Below are 18,373 nucleotides of genomic sequence, written 5' to 3'. Positions count from 1 at the left end.
TTCAATATTGCACCATTCATAATCTATTTCGGTGGCCACAGACGGTTGCTTGGGCCATTGGCCAATACTAATCGTCTAAAGAACATGTACAGCGAAAGTTTTTGCGGTGGCCCACAGCATGAACGAAATCATTGGCAAAATTGCTTAATCGGCTCGTTGGTGCTGTTCAAATCGTGAAAATCCATCAATTTTTTTTGGTTATTGTTGTTTCTGCTGTGCGGGTCAAAAAAAAAATACTAATTTGATGATCAGATATAATTACGTCGCCCGAAGGCTTTAATCAGCTTAATGCTACTGTTAGTTTAATCCATGTTGGTTACTTTCATGCACACGGAAAACGGTGAAAATGGCTTTTCAAATCGTTTTCACCGAGTTTGAACCGAAAAAACCAATCTAGATTCGATTCACGGACACGAAGAAATGACATATCATATGGAAATCGATACGGATTTCATACGCCCTCCAATCGAATGCAGAATGAAAGTCTATTGACTTAATGGAGCGTGTTGTAATGAACCATTGCTAAAATATTGAAAAGATAATAGAAACGAAATTGACGGTTATTGCGGGTAATTCTGAGTTGAGATTGCAATTTTCTTCCAATTTATCGAAATGACAAGGTGACAGTTTTCTTTTAGCACGGTTCATCAGTATGTTTATTCTGAATTCTGAAATCGCGCTGAAATAGTGAAAATATGAAAATGTCGCGAAATTTATGCCCATAAAATGATAATCTTTATTGTGTGTATGTGATCCGCTTTGTGTATGAATCAGAATTTAAATGGATTTTTTATGGTCTTTGGATTTCATCGATCGAATTTTCTACTATCTTATCCGCTTCGAAAAAGTTTCTAACTTTCGCTGGCTGGCCAACATCCAGAACAGCTACAAGATTCATAATTAATTGAATAATAACAATTGCCGCACAAAATATTTTAATTGCAAAAGAAAGTTGAAATCCTTCCGCTAACGTGCTGAACAATGTCTATAACGTATTAGTCGTCATCGCGACGCGCCGTGCCACAACACATACGCAATCTAAAATTGCTAATGGAAAGTTAAATGAATACAATTTATTGCGGCTGTTGTTGATGTTACACATGTTACCGATGGATAAGTAAAACAAAAAGAGATTTGCGAACGCGCGCATGCGCCTGCGCACATAGACGAAAAGAACGTCGTTTTGAATTACCAATTTAATCGACAAAAACATGTCTATAAAAACCGAGCGCTGATATTTATTGAATCAAAGTCAAGGTTTCTTTCACTCTTTAGTTTTCATGAATCATGATCCAATTGGCTTTGTTTTTTGTTTCAATGTTAGTTACGTGTTAACATAATCAAGTGCATTGTTTTTTCCATGTTCAAATCGTATCAAATGTAAAACATTTTAGATGAAGAAATAGAAAAGGCAGCGATGAATTCCGAGATTTGTACTAACAATCATCAATTTAAGAAGTTTCAAACGATCACGAATCACGATCGAAACAATAAAACAATGAAGTTCAACGATTTTGTGATACAATCAATGTGGTTGTGTGCCGGCGAGAGCCAACATCCAACGTATTTTCCATTTGATTAAACATCCAAATGCTAAGTCACCGATCAAATCATGATAGTAAACCACCCGACTGTACTACGGCGATCTGCTCGATGGATACTCCTCGAAAAAATCAATTTACCATTTACAAACTCAACTACAATTCGATTTTTCAATCACCGATATTCTGACGAGATTGTTTGTACGGTGGCGTGTATTTGCACAAACTCACCGGATGACTGCTCGGCACATGACTCATGGAATATACATTTCATGGATGAACATAGTAATCCGACTTTGATTCAATTTCAAATAAAATTCCATATATTTTTATAATAACGATGTCTTCATTCAATTTATGCTAATTTAGTAACATTTTTTTTAAATATCCCAGCTACAAAATACAATGTTCATCGATTGTACCGCGCACGATCCAAACATAGACACAAAAAAAGAAAGATGAAAAAAACAACACAATTACCTACCGCAATAAAAGTGATCCAATCATAATTTCTCAATTACATAGTACGTATTGTTTCATTTTCAATTTTCTTTCTATGTATTCCGACATATTTTGTGGCGTTTAACACGGCCCATACTGTGTCATTAACTTATTGTTCGACATATATATGTATCAAAATCGGGTTGCAGCACGATGCACGATGATAATGAATTATGGAGAGAAAAAGTTAGCACTCTCTGGGTGTGTGAGATGTGTGAAAAATCAAAATCGGTGTGTATGTGTGCTACGCGTGCTCGCACTTGCACTGTGAGCGAGTGCAAGTGCAAGATAGAGAGAGCGAGAGAGCAATTTCAGTGAGAACTATTTTGTGTTACTGGCATCAATATTATATATATTTGTTAACGTTGCCGCTCACCAATGAAGATAAAAAACCACAGATGTATAAAATGTTTTATTGGCAGCATTTAGAGAAAGTTGTTTTGTCAGTTCATATCTTTCAACTCTATTGATCTTTTCTCTCTCCAGTGTGCGCACACCGATATGAGTTTGTCTGTTTCGATGACTCTTTGTTTGCCACTGTATATGATGACCGGTTGATAAAACCATTTATTCTCTTATATACGTGTTTGTCGTTATTTCACACAAATATGTGTGGCGACCAAAGCGATTCAATCACGGAAGAAATCCAAAGAAATTCAGTAAAACAGCCAACAGCTGAGTCAATCGCCTCTCAATGTTCGTGGCACCCATTCATAATTGGTCACATGGTGGCCGATTCAAATTGTATCAATTACATTCAATTCCATGTTCTTTTTTCCCTCTTAAATTAGTATTACCACTAACATCCATTGAAAATTGTAACAAAAGTGAAGCGAATGCAAATATGTTGGTTTTTCCCATTCAAACCGATGGTGTGACCAAATTAAATTCTTCACGCTTTACCATGCCGCTGAGCATAATTTTGCCTCATTATGCAAATGAATTTATTAGTTTGAATACGGAAAATTGGCGGCTGCTGCTGTTTCGCAACATCGAATTTGTTCTCGTTTGAACGACGAACTTTGAAGTGAAAGCGGCTCCAAACACATTCTTTCTTTCGAGACATGAAAAAATCGTTAAAAAGCATATCTTGGTAAACAGATTTGAGTACCAAGTATCGCTGAGCGTCATTAAGTGCCGTGACAATGAACCACTTCCCACATTCGCTTTCGTTTATAAAATCAATTGACGTCTATCTGCTTAATTCAATTAATTCGAAGCGAAAAGAAGAGAAAAAAAGCGCGGCATTGGATTGGTAAAGTTCACTGTGCCAAGTGAGACACTTTCTTTACTTTCCATATTTTGAAAATGAAAAAGGTATCGCCGGGCAAAATTATGGAATTCTTATGGGAAACGAATAAAAAGCTTAAAGGCACAAAACGATTGCGATGCAAAGCATTCAACGACTTTCAAAGAACGCTCAAACGCTCATGCTGGCAGACTTAAAAGAAACAAACAACTGCGCCGAACTGAAATCCATGTCAGTAATTCATCGTGACGGTGAAAAAAACCCATTTTCAGTTGCATTCTACACTCGCGCCGAGTGCCTGAATTGGAACGCTATTGAAACGAAAATCGGCGAAAAGCATCTTCATTGAACAACAACAATATCTTCAGAGAAAGCCATTCGGTTTTATGGTAAATCCAGCATGTTTTCAACCAGAACCTTTTTCTTTATTCATATTTTCATACCTTGAAAGCAGCCCAGTCAGTGTACTTAAAATTCAATGATAATAAAATATATTGATTAAAAGATAGAGAGAAAAATGATACAAAGTATTGAAGTTTTCCTATTCGCTTTTGATCAAATCGTAGGCTTTCACTGGCTCAGACCAAATGACAGACAGACGTCAAACTACTTCATATGATCAATGTGCCGTGACAAAAAAACGGTACATTGTATCAGTTTGGTATGTCCAAATGATCGTGTCTCTGGTCGATATTTCCAAATGATTTGGTCATTGTGTCATAACAATGTGGTTAGTTAACTCTTTTCTTCTCGCTTTTCCATGACGTCGATCATTGATGTGGCATTTTAATTACACCAAACGCAACAAAGTGTTCGAAGGGAACAATGATTTGTCTAACTCAACAATGGAATGTTTTGTATACATGTATTTGGTTGGAACTCGGTTGACCGAAGCGCCCCTAAAGAACTTATGGCAAGTTCGTGGTGTCCGTATGTTATACTTCAGTATGACGTTTGACAGAAAGGAGAGTTTACTTGATTGTGTTGTCATTAGCTTTAGATTATCTAGGTGGTGTTTGCTTTAACACTGTTTGTTTGGTTTAACTGTTTCAAAACAAACGTGCAGTGACTTCTCTTCTATTGAACACATGGAACTGTGAATGCTGGTGTTGGATTGATTGAATGAAGAAAATACGCGATAAGATACATTCCATTTGAAAAAGTTCGTTTTACTTAAAAAATAGTCCAATCCAAAATACGAGTAATTTTATTGGAATTGCTTTTCACCTATATTTTTTAAATGTAATGAGTAATTCGACCAAAAAGGTCAAAAATCGTTTTAAATTGTGGGTTGAATATGATTGAACCCACAATTGAGCTAACCTCCTTAGCCCACTTTAGTGTTCCTCAGCTATCGAGTAGTGAAAGTTGTCATGAAATGCGACTATTTCTGTTCTCTTTAATTGCTACAAGTAAATCTTCTAGAAACCATCGTATGCAATTAGTGCTACATCACGAAAATGTACATTTCTCAGCTGATTCACATGGCTGTGGCCGCACAATTGCCGCACGTTCACCGTGAAATGTGGGAAATTTCATTGAAGCATCCAACATAAAAGGCTAATAAGAACCTCGCAGTGCCATTCCAATAGAATTTTCTCTTTCAAATGAGTTATGCGAACTCATTCCGTGGCGAGATAATTAAAGCCACCGTTATTACGAAACCAACTTGCTATAATGATTGGAACAAAAAATCGCAACACCGGAGTACAACAAAACATTGATTGATTTCAATTTGTTCTTGTTCAAATTGATTTTACTGTATTTTTTTTACTACAAATTGATTTCATCGACTTTGCTATGATTTTTTTTTCGGCTCGTTCATTTAATTCGTCTAAGCGTGTGTATTTCCTAATAAAAGTTTTCTTTAACCCATTAATTGCCAGCCATATTTGAAGATTTTTTCCAGACAGGGTTTTCAAGTTCATTTTTTTATTTAATGTAAATAGGCATATAATGAAAGCTACAAACTCAAAAAAAAACTTCTTCTTTCATGAAAAGTTATGAGCTCAATTCGAAAAATTGACTGGTCGGATCTCCGACCAGCGGCAATTAATGGATTAATTTAACCAAATTCTTTTTGTTACGATGCTTTTAACAACCATCGATTGAAGTTTTTATAGTGGTCAGTTCTTTTTTTCTTAATTGCCAACTGACCAATGTCTGTGCATTTCGATGAGCAAATGACCTGAATTTTCCAAAGTTTTTGAATGCAATTGACGCCGGCTGCGGTGTACAGAAATTAGTGTCATCGCCTATCATCGAAATAAATTGGTTTTTTCCACGCACAAGATGCATTTCACCTTTTCACATTCGTACATCATATCCATTTGCGTGGCAGATGCAGCCTCCCACTTTCAAACCAAATGAAATGAATAAAGTCCAAAGAAATCGAACCGGATTCGATTCGTCATTCCGTAACATGATGCGCTTCTGACGTTAAAAATTCTGTGTCTGCCAAAGCAAAAGGTGACAAACGAATCTTGTGTGTTACATAAAGAAACAAATGCATGAGCAGTCATCCAACATTCATTCCATCTAAGCACAGTCATAAATATTAATGGGTTTTCTTAAGAAGTGAAGCATTAAATAGATTTCGTTTGCGTTGATTGTGAAGGGTTCACAATTTTTTGTGAATTGGTCGCTTTGTGTGAAGCTTTTGATGGTATGAAATATATGCGCCTGTAGGTATGCAATGAAAACGAAGAGAAAACTGCAGGCGATTCTTGGTCGCTTTGGAGGTTTCACGAAATTGAAGTCTTACTCTCGCTTTGACGATTTTGAACAGAGAAATCATCAAAGTCGCAATATTTTTGATAACTTTCTCCTGGAGTTGATGTAAAAGTCTCAAACAAAGCTCACGAAAGAAGAAATAGAAGTAAATCGGATGAAAGTTCGTTTAAACGAACTTCGTTTGAAGTACATCGAAGTTTCCAGTTTGAAGTGGTGAAGTGGTTCGAAAATAGTTGATTTGATATAAAGTCATGTTTTAATACATTTTAACGTATCGTAACCGTCAAGTTTACCCGTTAATCTGTGGGGTTTGATTAAAATGTGCTTATCGACAACGGATTATGAATGTCTTCATTTATATAGGGCATAGCGGCTCCTCAAATAAGTAACAAACAGTTCTCACTCGTATTCCTTTTCTATCTGCCAATCATCAGAATTAAAGAGGTGTTTTTGTTGAAATGATAATAGCACTTTTAGCGCAGAAAAAAACTCTTTCCATTACAATTTACTCATCATTTTTGCCGCTTGATGCAAGATTGGAATATTCATCAACAAAACAGCGATGCCAACTGCAGACAATATACGCTGAAACATAGTAATTAGACTAATGTGCTCACTCTGAATAGCAAATTGAGCAGCTGTCGATGCACACTTTACTTGCTACAGATGGAGAAAAAGAGTGAGAGAGAGTGAGCGTGCATTCGCAAAGCGCCCCTGAGTGCAACAAAAATCAACGTTCTCATGCACTTTCCATACGGCATGGAAATGGATGTGGTTTTACGATAATTAACCAGTATTGCCTATTTGTCTTTCGGTTATTTATTCCATTAAAAAAGTAAAAAACTTCCATTTGGTCTATTGTTAGATTTATTCATTTACACTTTTTATCCATAAAATGTAATCTCATGTCGATGCTTTTTCTTCTTGTTTTGTTTGTGCTTGCGTTTTGTTAAATTCTCCATTTCTTTCTCCATCTCTCTTTCTCTATTCCTCTATTTCTCTTGAAAAATCACCAGAAGAGAAGTGTTCAGTCATCAGTAAGAGCAGCTCGTTTACTTTTCAAGTGCGAATTTACAAAAAAGACGATCAAAACGGATTTGAATAAACTTGAAATTATCTTGAAAGAGTCGAGTGCCTCCGCATCGCACGCTGTTCATTGATATAAAAATGAAATTGACAGTTAGCCGTTTGATTAACAGTACTGAAAATTCCATTCGTTTGCGAATATCTCAAGTAGCCCCTGCATTCGTTTCGTTTCAGTCTTTTTTTGCTCTATGTTTGTGTGTATGTATTTAATTTGCGTCTTCTATTTTCTACCGTTGGTTTAATGAGTGAAGCACATACAAAAAAATTGAAAGAGATTTGAACCAAGTGAAATGGTATGAGAAAAATGTCGCACGTCATCAAATGACGAAAATTGTTTGCGAATCTCTTCTATTTAGGCTGCAATCGTAAATAAATTCCACAAAAAGGAACTAATTGAAAGCATGTCCATAATAATTTCTCTATAGGTTTACAGCTTCAAAGGGAATTAAAATTCACTCTACGAAATTTGTAAGCTGGTCGCACTCTCGAGGGCGCGCAAAAATGTAAATTATAAGTCACAAAAGGCTGGGTAATTTTTTTTCAGAATCAAACAGAAAAAAATACAATGGCTAGCGACTGGATTTAAAAGCAGAAAGAAGCGAATGGCACTTTTCATCATCGGCAAAGAATTTTTTGCAATGTGCAGAGGAGTGAACAATGGTGAAATTATGAAGAATTATTAATTTTAAGTGCATGGGAGTGTACACAATTTTTATTTGTATCGTATTTCAAACATATGCGTTTTTAATAATAATCCACTGAAAAAAAAAAAAACAGAGTCAACAGCAAAAAAGCGAATGTCCAAAGAAGAAGAAAAAAGCTCATAAAAATGAGCAGCGACGTCGATGATGACGGCGACAGCGCACGCCCGAAACAAAAACAACCGTCCATTAAATCCGTTGTGTTTTTGGGTCACTAGGACAAATACCAATATGAATATTTTCATTGAGAATCTTTCTCATTTTGTCGCCGAAAAAAAAATAGAAACACATAAAAATACTAATCGCCATGTGTTCATCGCACTCGCACACACACTCTATCGTGATGAACGACACGATGGATGATGCAAATGAGCGTTCGACTCAAACGAACGAGAGGAAAAAAACCAGCGACGACGAGATGAAGAGAGGCAGATGAAATTAACCGAATCATCAAATCGCTCCAACAAGAGACATTCTTTGTATACATTTAAAATTCCATCGGAATTCTGTATCGGATCATACACGAAATCAATCGATTAGCTCCGAAAGACACTTTTCAATCGAACCATGTGAACGATTGAAACGATTTTCTACGCATTTCAGATATCGAAAATCAAATGGATCAAACACACACACGCACACACACATCACACACTGGGGAAGAGAGTACCCACAGCCAAGCTGATTGAATAACGGCATACACGGAAACGATTATACACGTATGAGAATGGACGAGAAATGATGTGGCCGCGCGTCGACGTCGTCGGTTTTCTGTTGTTCAGTTCCATAAAAATGTTTTTCTTCTGGATTTGGGTAATAATTTATCGTTGTTTTCAATTTATCAGCCGTATGCTTCGTGCATATGTTGATTGAAAATGCGGTAACCATTCGTTTCACTCCATTAGAGTAACAGAGCTGTACAGCGTTTGATGGCATGCGCGCGTGCACAACACCCAACGGAAGAAAAAATGAAGCTACATTCGATGCCATCGACGGCAATCAACATAAATATTACTTACGTCTTGTTCTTGGGCAGAAGCAGAAAAACAACACAATTTTCACCAAACAGCATCGTTATGCACAGAACGACACATGATACGATTTGGACAGAGGTGCGCATGGCGACTAAGAGAGATAGAGAGAGTGAAAGACTCTAAAATTTCCCATTCAATGTCGTTCTCAACATGATTGTGAAGACGAAAAGAAACCGAAAAATACAACAATAAAATGAAGTGTCTCTAGAATCGAGGTCACTGGAGAAAAAGTTTCGGAAACAAATCGATTTTGTATGCAAATGCTTGGACAAAATCAAGAAACGCACGCATACGGCCATAAAAAAAGATTGTTTTTATTTGGGATTTGTTTGGGAGACTGTTTGATGTCAAATACTTACCGATCGTCTCAACCTACGTCGACTATTCACTTTCTTGTTTTGGTTTTTAATCACCTTCGAATGCGTTTTGAGTATTAATTTGCTGTTTTTTCCTCGGTTTTTTCTCTTCTTTCCCATGCAAACGTTGTGTGTGAACGTCCTCTTTGCATTCTTGTAATGTGAAAGTCCTGTTTATACACACACCGACCGACACACGAATGATGCCATCATTTCAAGGCCGTTGTTAAATTTCTCTTCTGGTTTGTTTGGTCGATTGTCGTTAAATTCGTGTGTACATGACGATTTGTGTGCCGTGCGTTGCACGGATGACGTAATGACATACCAATTGGATGCAATCATCATTGCACTTGTAATGTATCGTCATCAAGCACGCGTTGCGCGCAATTGTCTTGCTGCATTGACATTAGCCATGCCGTGCAACAACGGTGTTTTACGACAGACCCGAAGAATTCACTTTACGACTTTGTCGTTCTTTCTTTTTTTATGGCTTCTCTCTCTCTCTCTCAGTATGTGTTATTTCTCTACTTTGGTTTTTATCTTCGGCATCGGTCAATATGTAACCAGCGACACAATATCATCCATGCAATTGATGAATACGTACGATCAAAATATTTATGCAAATGAATTGCTTAAATAATATAAGATACGCATGATCACGATTTCACCCGTGATTGTGTGTGAGAGAGAGCATTGAGTGAGCTTCAGAAGTATGAACAGCACGTGTATTATTATCGATGATAAAGCAACCAGGAAAAGAAGTAAAAGAAGAGAACAACAGAAAAAATAGGAAAGTTGAAGCGAAAACGATACAAGTAAAACAAATGGCATTTTTTTTGTTTTTCTTTCCTCTTAAAAATATAAATTGTTATTATTCATTAATTTTTCTTTTTCTTTTGTTGATGTTGTTACAGCTGCTCGCTTGCTTTTCGTTCGTCAGAGACACGTAAATAAATAAAATAAATAAATAAATATTAGTCGAGTAGGTAATTTGAAAACAATTACTTCTTGCTTAATTCTTTGCTGCGTTTTTTTCCTTGTTCAAATACTTTTTACAAAATGTAACATAAATAATAAACTCTCTTAGCATTTTTTTGGTCTTCGCGTTACGTTGTGTGTTTGTGTGTGTGTGCTTTGAATGTGACTATAATGGTATATCTGGCGCGCGCGCGTTCGTTACGTTTTCATTCCCTACACTGTGTATTTGTTTCTTTTTTTTTGTCTATTTTCATCTCTTCCACCTCTTCTAACATCTCTCAGCACATTCGTTTGAATTGAATTAAAAAAAACTTGGGAAAATAGAACAAAAAAACAACAATCGGTATTTTTTTAAAAACTCAAAAGAGAAATTAGTTTTTTATGACAAAAAAAATCAAAAATTTTCCGAACAGAACGTTGAGCAAAAGAATTTGACCATTTGAATTGGATTTTAAACACATTCACGTTTTTGGGAGGTTTTTTCGGAATTTCTTTTTTAATGTCTTAGGAGCCCACGAATGAAGAAGGAGATACCGTTTTTTCGAATCGTTCTTTTTTTTTTATTTCGACGTAATTTTCGGGTAGTTTTTACGAATCGATGTTTGGGTTTTTTAACCTTGGAAGTATGAAGCACCATTATAGAACATTGGTTTCTTGAGGTAACCTACGAAAAGTGGGGTTCAAAAAAATTCAGATCAAAAAGTAAATTGTTGATTTGGTTATTTTTTACCTGTCCAAATGTCATCTTGGCGTTTCACCTTTGCTCCAGTTGAAGTGGCGACCAATGGTTGTGCGATATGGGCTGATTTTTGTTGGGCAGTAAAACCGGTAATGACTGGACTAAGTTGACTTTCTGATGGGGCTAAGGCTTCCGTTTGGAACGTGTGTGTGGCAGCTGGTTGAACGGCAACGGCATCGTGAGCAGCTTGTTGCAATGGCATTGAGAACAAATCACCTCCGTTCAATTCAGCGGTTGTGTGATAGTTATGACTGGGCAAAGCGTATTCCATGTTGTATGGTAATCCAACTAAACCATGATCACCGTGGTCGAATCCATGCCATCTGAATCGAATGCGGAAAATCAATTTTTAAAAGGACAATTTCAGTATTTTTTCCAAGTTAAGAGAATAAATTGAACAATATCAAATTAAAAATGAAGAAAAAATGGCAATTTTCTTCAGAACGTTGGTATACTTTTCGGTAGCAGAATCCATGAGCTTCTTGAAAACAATGGTACCGGCCACAAGCAAAGCCAATTTCGAGACAACTAATGCTTTAACGGTTAAAACAGCAACTGCCTTAACGGCAAGTAACATCCAGCCAACAGCGTTGAATGCCAAGAACAATGGAATGAATGTTTGCACATATTTTTTGCTCTTTCTCAATCCACCACCACCGCCACCAAGTCCACCATGGCCACCGAGCCCACCTCCGTGTCCACTACCAAGTCCGTTGCGACGACGACCTTTGAAATGATTGAAGTTTATTTAGGGTTTCAAACGCAGTAATTAATTTAACGATCAAAATGAATCGTAAATGTGGCTCAATTAAGAACTTGATTTTTTACTTCAAATGAAATGAATCAAGACTGAACTGAACTGAATATTTTCATAATTCCACTTTGTATTATAGATTTTTTCTTTGGTTTTGATGATTTTAAAATGAGATTACCTTCTTCTTGTGCATTCTTTTCGATAGCAACTTCAAGATAGTCGGGATATTGTTCGGCACGTTGAATGGTCATAGCGAGTCCGCCGAATGGGATGCGCAATTTATTGTCAGCGAAAATGTTTGACATAAATCCACGTCCCTCGCTAATTGGTTTCGATTTGTCACCGACCGTTGGTTCAATGCTGAATAATCCATCGAAATTGAATGATTTGCGTTGTTGTAATCCGTGCAAGAATTCATTTTTGATTGAATTGAAACAGCTGGCATTATTGGCACAATCCCAGGTCATTTTTGATACCAACGATTCACTATTTTCGGTCGCCTGATCGGCAAGCACTAATGAACTCAACACCACGGTCAGCACTACATATTTCAAGCACATTTTGCGGACACTTTGGAACGACATTGTGATTTGTTTTTCTGTGTGTGATTTTGTTCTTTCAGTAACTTGATTTTTTTTCTTCAACTAAATAAGATTATGGTTTAACTAAATATGACTCCGTATTGTATTTTGCGGACCGTATTACACTATGCACATGTTATTTTTTCGAAGAGAATCGGCACGAAATAGAAAATTCGCTGAGTTTGTGTGTGCTGTTGGCTCGAGATGTTATTTTTGCTGTTGTTCTCGATAAACTGATTGAGACCGATCTAGTTCCTCTGTTTTGTTTGAAAACAATGCAGTGCAGGCACTAATTGTTTCTTGGTTTGGTGATAGAGCAAAAATAATGATGCATTTGGAAAATCTTCCATTTTTATGGTTTTCACACTTTGTGAGCATGCCCCCCATTTTTCCATCGATTTTTCCAATTGCATGCAATTATTTTGCGCATAAACGAAATAATCACAATGCAAGCGCGGGCAATAGCAGCCAACGAACGAACGAACGAATGAACGAACAAAAAAAAACGAAAACATGATAAAGAAAAAAAAAACAGCCAAGAATATCATTTTTTTGTTACTGCTGCTCATCCATCGTCTTTTTTTTCGCACTACTGTGCCGATTCGATCAGAGTTTATCATTTGGAAAATTGATACTTAGCGGCTGCGGTTGTCAGTGTGTGCGTGTGAATTGGCCATGAAAATCCGCCCGTGCATACCACCGCAGCTACGTGTGTACGTGCATCGTGGGCAAGATAGAGACGAGCGAGCGAGTGAGTGAACACGAGTGAAAAAATATTGCAAGCGATCTATTGCAAATTTTCACGGATCGAAATGTGCAAGCTTGTGACTGGCCATTGTTGTGTCTGTGTGTGTTGCACTCGTCTTCGTTTTGTTTTTAAAAATGTTTGTGCCACGATTTCGAATGGTTAGGTTTTTGGTATTTTTCTTAGTTCTTTGTACACACAGGCGCGAATAATCATAATTTGGTCATAGCACTGTAATTGGAGTGCAATATTTATTGTTACAGCCGAGCTTGTTGTTGTTGCGGCCTCTGTGGCTGTTGCTGCTCGTTGTGTGTTGTTGTTTTGCTGCTGGTGTTTTGTGATTTTGCGCTGCAGGAGAAAAAAGATGAAAGCGCTCAATTGCAATCATAATTTGTGTGTTTAATGGATCATGATACATTTTTCGCAAAACATTCTTCACATAAACGCGCACACAAAACGCGAATTAACTCTCGCACAGCCCGACTACCAGCCAGTCAGTCAGAGCTGTATTTGTGATAAGCTCGCGCTTTAACAGCAACTGCAGCAGAAGCAGCAAGTGATGTGCACTCCACATCAATATATATAATAATAACAATAATAAGCGAGTATGCGCGGCATACAATGCTACAGTCAGTGGCGACCGAACAACGCGCACACGCGTTCATGTTTTCTAAAAATTTATTATGTATCCAATGAAACTAAACATGATTAATTTTCTTTTTTTTTCAGGTTGATTTTACGTTGCTCGCCTTTGTTCGCCGATCGTGTATGACTCGTTCGTTCAATAATGGTGACGTCGGGGCAGTGTCTTCTTTCTATTCCATAAATTGTACGCTCTTGTTATGGATGCAATGATTTTTGAATAAATTACCATTTTGATGCCTTTGATCGATATTCGCGGGCAAGCGAGCAAGCCAGTGCGCGCATGTTTACAAAACCATCAAATCGACCATATCCTGAAAACAGTTGATTTCTGTTTTTGTGCATGGTAACATGTGCGCGCGTGTAGTTCGTCATATTTTTCTCTCTTTTTAAGCCTAATCCCAAAGAAATCGGTTACGCAGTGGAGAATTCAACGAGAGTCATATATGTCATTGAACCGAAGGGTCATGAACTTTATTTTCGTTAATTTCGAGCTACAAATTTAATAAAGAAATTCGAAAGCGAAAATCCAATGGATTTGTTTGCATGTCCGAATTGAATGTTGTGAATAGAAAGTATTATTAAAAAGTCAGTCTTTTACCTATTCCTATCGTCATAGCAGCAGCGATGGGTTAAATCTAAGAAAACGATTTTAATCAATTAGCGTCTCCAAATAAAGCCAAAATGAAAGCAAAAGTTCCGAGATTTTAATGCGATAGAGAGCACTTTCATCTCGTGTCGAGATTTGGTCCAAATGCAACGCCAGATTTACATTTTACTTACGGTCGGTTCTCTTTGGGTGATACAAAACTAATTCATATTGTTTTTTTTTGTTCGTTCGAATAACAGAATATCATGTACCGATTGCAAGATCTGCGCAGAGATTACATTCACGCGAAAATTGTTTAGTTTTGGTGATATGACCGACAAAAAAGCCGAAATTCATACGTATCGCGTAATGAAAGAGAAATTTTTCGTTTTTTTTTCAGTCAAAACACTAGATTTACAACCAAAATAAATAAAAATGTACATGCAGACAACAATCGTATCAATGGAAACGGTCATTCAGAAACAATGACCATCAAAATGAAAACGGCTCGGTACCAAACGAACGAAAACAACCAGCAAGCAAGCAAAAAACAACAACAACAACATACCGCACATAACAAGTTTTAAAACAACAGATCAAGCGAGAGCAATTACAAAGTTTCGTTGATTAATATTAATCGGTGAATTAAAAATGTACCTGAAAATACAGAACCATACTTATACATTCGAAATGCCATAAAACAATTATCGTTTGCATGTCGTGTTGGGCTTTTATTTAAATTTAAGGCTTACATTTTTTGTTGCTTCTTTCTTCGTGCGTTGTTCTTCGTTGTGTGGTGTGTTTGGCCAGCACTTGGCATTTCTTTTTTTTCACTCTCCTGCCCGCAGTGAATAGCCCTTGAGTATGCGTGTATGCGTGGTTTGTTTTTTTTTAGTTCGTTCATGCTTGTTCGTTCGTATGCAACTCCAATATTGATGTGATGCTTAAACAAGATGATGAAATGTTTCCCGTTTTACTTTCACCAAAAAAAAACCTCATCGTGTCGTTGTTGTTTTTTCTCTATTCCAACGCACATTCATTTTTATCGTTTGCTTTTCTTTTGGCATGATTGGAATGGAGGACACGATTCTATGGAACTCGAAAAGAAAAAAACTAATCTGATTTTCAAAATGACATGCACCCGCTCGAATCAAATGCTACTGTGAGAAATCCCGTACGAATGACACGGAATCATCAGAATTTAATTTAATTTGGTCGTTTTTTTCGTGGTCTATCTCCAAAAAATAAATCACGCCATCGCCATCATTGTCATTATATGGCGGGATTTATCTTTGAAGGTTCGATTGTATTTTTGTTTTGCCCCGAATGTTTCATCATCACACAACCGAAAATTTCTCTTTCACATTTCGACCAAAAGCATGTTCTCTGTCACTTTCATCGTTCGAGAGCGCACCGCATGTGTGTGTACGTGTATGTGTATCGAGTTCTGTTTTGAGTTCAATTCACATGGCCGAAAAATCATCAGCATCAAAGAGAAAGAACAATGATACAAAGGAAAAGAAAAGTGCAAGCGGTTGCTTCCTTTACGTGTTTCTTTTGATATTGTTGACTCGGCCAATCATCGGATTTCATTTGTACAGGTTTCATTTCATTCAACTTTTTAACTCGTCAACTCGGTTCCGGCTCTCATCTGGTGACAATTTACGGTATGCTCTGGTCATAAACATATTTCGACGACGAAGAAAAGGAACAAAATACAGCGAATTACCCATTTTCGTAGTTCATTTATTTAATGTGGTCAAGAGGTAATGAGTAATGAAAATGACAGCTACAATTGATACAAATTGTGTATAATACGCAGTTTTGGTGGTCACATTGACTCGCTGTAATTACATCTTATTTATAATTACATTATTTCGGCCATCGATGAAGTTATAAAGCAATTGAATTGTCGGTGCGTGTATGTGTGTGTGTATGCGTGCGCGCTTTTAGCGTGCGATACGAGTGATGAAAAGAAGAATGAATTGTTTTTTTTCTATTTCCATTGGGAGTGAATGCTTTTCTGGTGCGTTTGCGAATGATGTTTAAAAATCAATTCCCATTATATGCTTAACGATGGATCATCATTTCATTTCGTTTCGATAAATTTATTTTTATTTTTCAAGCTACTTACATACATGTATGTGGTGTGGCTTTTATATATAGTTTATTTCCATCGATTTCTATTTCTTTGCCATAACGATTAAGACGTTTTTTTTCTATCTGCTCGGAATGAAGTGATTCCAAACAACGAGTAAATCATCGACGTTATAATTATATTAAACACATTTTAAGCGATTGGATCTTTCAATGATGACGGCGATGACGAGAACAACAGCTCATCTCAATTGTCTTTTTTCGGTGTTGAGGTAAGACAGAGGAAACAATCGATTTTAGAAAGACCCTTAATATATAGTGGAACATATAATTACCGAAAGTAGATAAACAAAACTATCATACCTCGTCAGTCTCATTAGCAAATATTGAAAGATCGAAGTGATCCAAGCACACACTTTCAATGCTCTATCATTTCATCCGAATGTAGCTAATACCACACGCAAAATTAAAACTCACACTCTCATTTTTTTTCAATTAGTTTTCATTCACTTTGCGCCAAGCGAAACACAGAGATTGTGTTCCGCATATGAATCAAACGCTTAAAAATCCATTCGAAATGGCGCGAGCAATTGCCGCGTCATTTAAAATATGTGACAATTTCCTCTATATCGAACACACACTGGCAATTTGTTTGAGTGCGAGTTTGTTGATTTGCACCCAGCTAATTGTCGTGCTGTGATCCAAAACACATCATTACGGCCTTCGTTGAAACTCTAATTCCAACCAACTTGATTCGAAATTCACCTAATTGTGCTTTCAATCCAAAAATAAAACCATCAACTAACAAAACCATTCAATTCAAATCACTCGTCTGAAAGCCAAATGATCTTTAGTCTAATTAGAAATCACCTTCTCTTTGTCAGAGCTCGAGATTGAGCACTCAGCATTCAAACATACAAACAGACATACACACACACGAGATCAAAGCATTTTTAATTAATTCAAAAGTGAGATAAAATTTTTGACAAACCAAAAGTGGTTTGAGTGCTCTCTCTCTCTGGCATTTGGTGAGTGCTTTTCTTCACTTGATACTCTCTTCTCCCGGCTATGGATTGATTAGCAAACAAAAAGAACGAAACCGCAGCAGCAAGAAAAAAAACATAAGACAAAAATCAGTGTGTGTGTATAATTATAAAATATATTCATAATAATTAAGAAGAAGAAGAAGAAGAAGAAGAAGAAGAAGAAGAAGAAGCAGAAAAAAATATTTATATATCCATTATAAAGCGAAATTATTTTCACTGACCCCATTCCGTTCATCCGCTTTAATTTAATAAAAAAAATTTCTTCTTGTTTTTATCTTCGTTCGATACAAATAACATAACATAATACCAAACATAGAAAAAAAGGCAAGCAAACACAGGCCGAGATATGTATGCGGTGCGTATCATTGAGTATACGATCGATTCACGCGGGGCCGGTTTTTCTTCTGCTTGATATTTTCCATTGCTGTTGTGATTACAGTAAAAACGACCAGAAAACTTGTTCTGGCTCTCTGGTTCGTGCGGCTTGGGCTTGTGTTTCAAGTTCTTCGTCGTTTTTGAAGTCCATCGAACACAATGCGTGTGTTTTGTACTTGGGTAAACCAGTGCCAGTGCTTTTTTTCCGTTTCATTCGTTTCATTTTAAATGCAAGTCAAAACAACTATTCAACTGTATCACTGGATACATCGGCATGGCACAGAACTGAAGCATGAGCACGCAAACAATTCGACCACTTTTACCGCAATGTACACACTCCTGCATCACAAAGGTTATTGCCGTGAAATTGCAACAGGATGTTAATTGTATCGGATTTCACGATCAGAATCGATGACGATCGTGATGAGATAAAAAAATTACGCTGTTGTAGTAAACGCTCGGACATTTGTCAAAATTCATTCATTTCCTTTTGTGGTTATTCCACCAAATTCCATTCGGTTTAAATTCCACATTGCCGTTGAATTGACTTTGTCGAAGCTCTATGATTTCTTTATCGAATTGAATTCGGTGTTTTTCCACGGCAATTCTTTTCATTTCCTTTGGTA

The 18,373-nt window shown here is 36.8% G+C and overlaps 1 protein-coding gene across 1 annotated transcript; it reads right to left on the bottom strand.

The window, feature by feature from the left end:
- Positions 1-10,404: 10,404 nt before the first annotated feature.
- On the bottom strand, positions 10,405-12,558 carry LOC129567504 (uncharacterized). Its single transcript, XM_055444467.1, has 4 exons — positions 11,851-12,558; positions 11,374-11,644; positions 10,910-11,241; positions 10,405-10,843 (listed from the first exon to the last, which is right to left on the bottom strand). The coding sequence occupies exons 1-4, from the start codon at positions 12,254-12,256 to the stop codon at positions 10,791-10,793; spliced, it is 1,062 nt and encodes a 353-aa protein (XP_055300442.1). The 5' UTR covers positions 12,257-12,558; the 3' UTR covers positions 10,405-10,790.
- Between the last annotated feature and the right edge of the window lie 5,815 nt (positions 12,559-18,373).

Source organism: Sitodiplosis mosellana, unplaced genomic scaffold, assembly GCF_009176505.1.
Source record: "Sitodiplosis mosellana isolate CC-2019 unplaced genomic scaffold, AAFC_SMos_1.0 Smas_scaffold_11, whole genome shotgun sequence".
NCBI classification, from domain to species: domain Eukaryota; kingdom Metazoa; phylum Arthropoda; class Insecta; order Diptera; family Cecidomyiidae; genus Sitodiplosis; species Sitodiplosis mosellana.
This window is presented reverse-complemented; position numbering and strand designations above follow the sequence as displayed.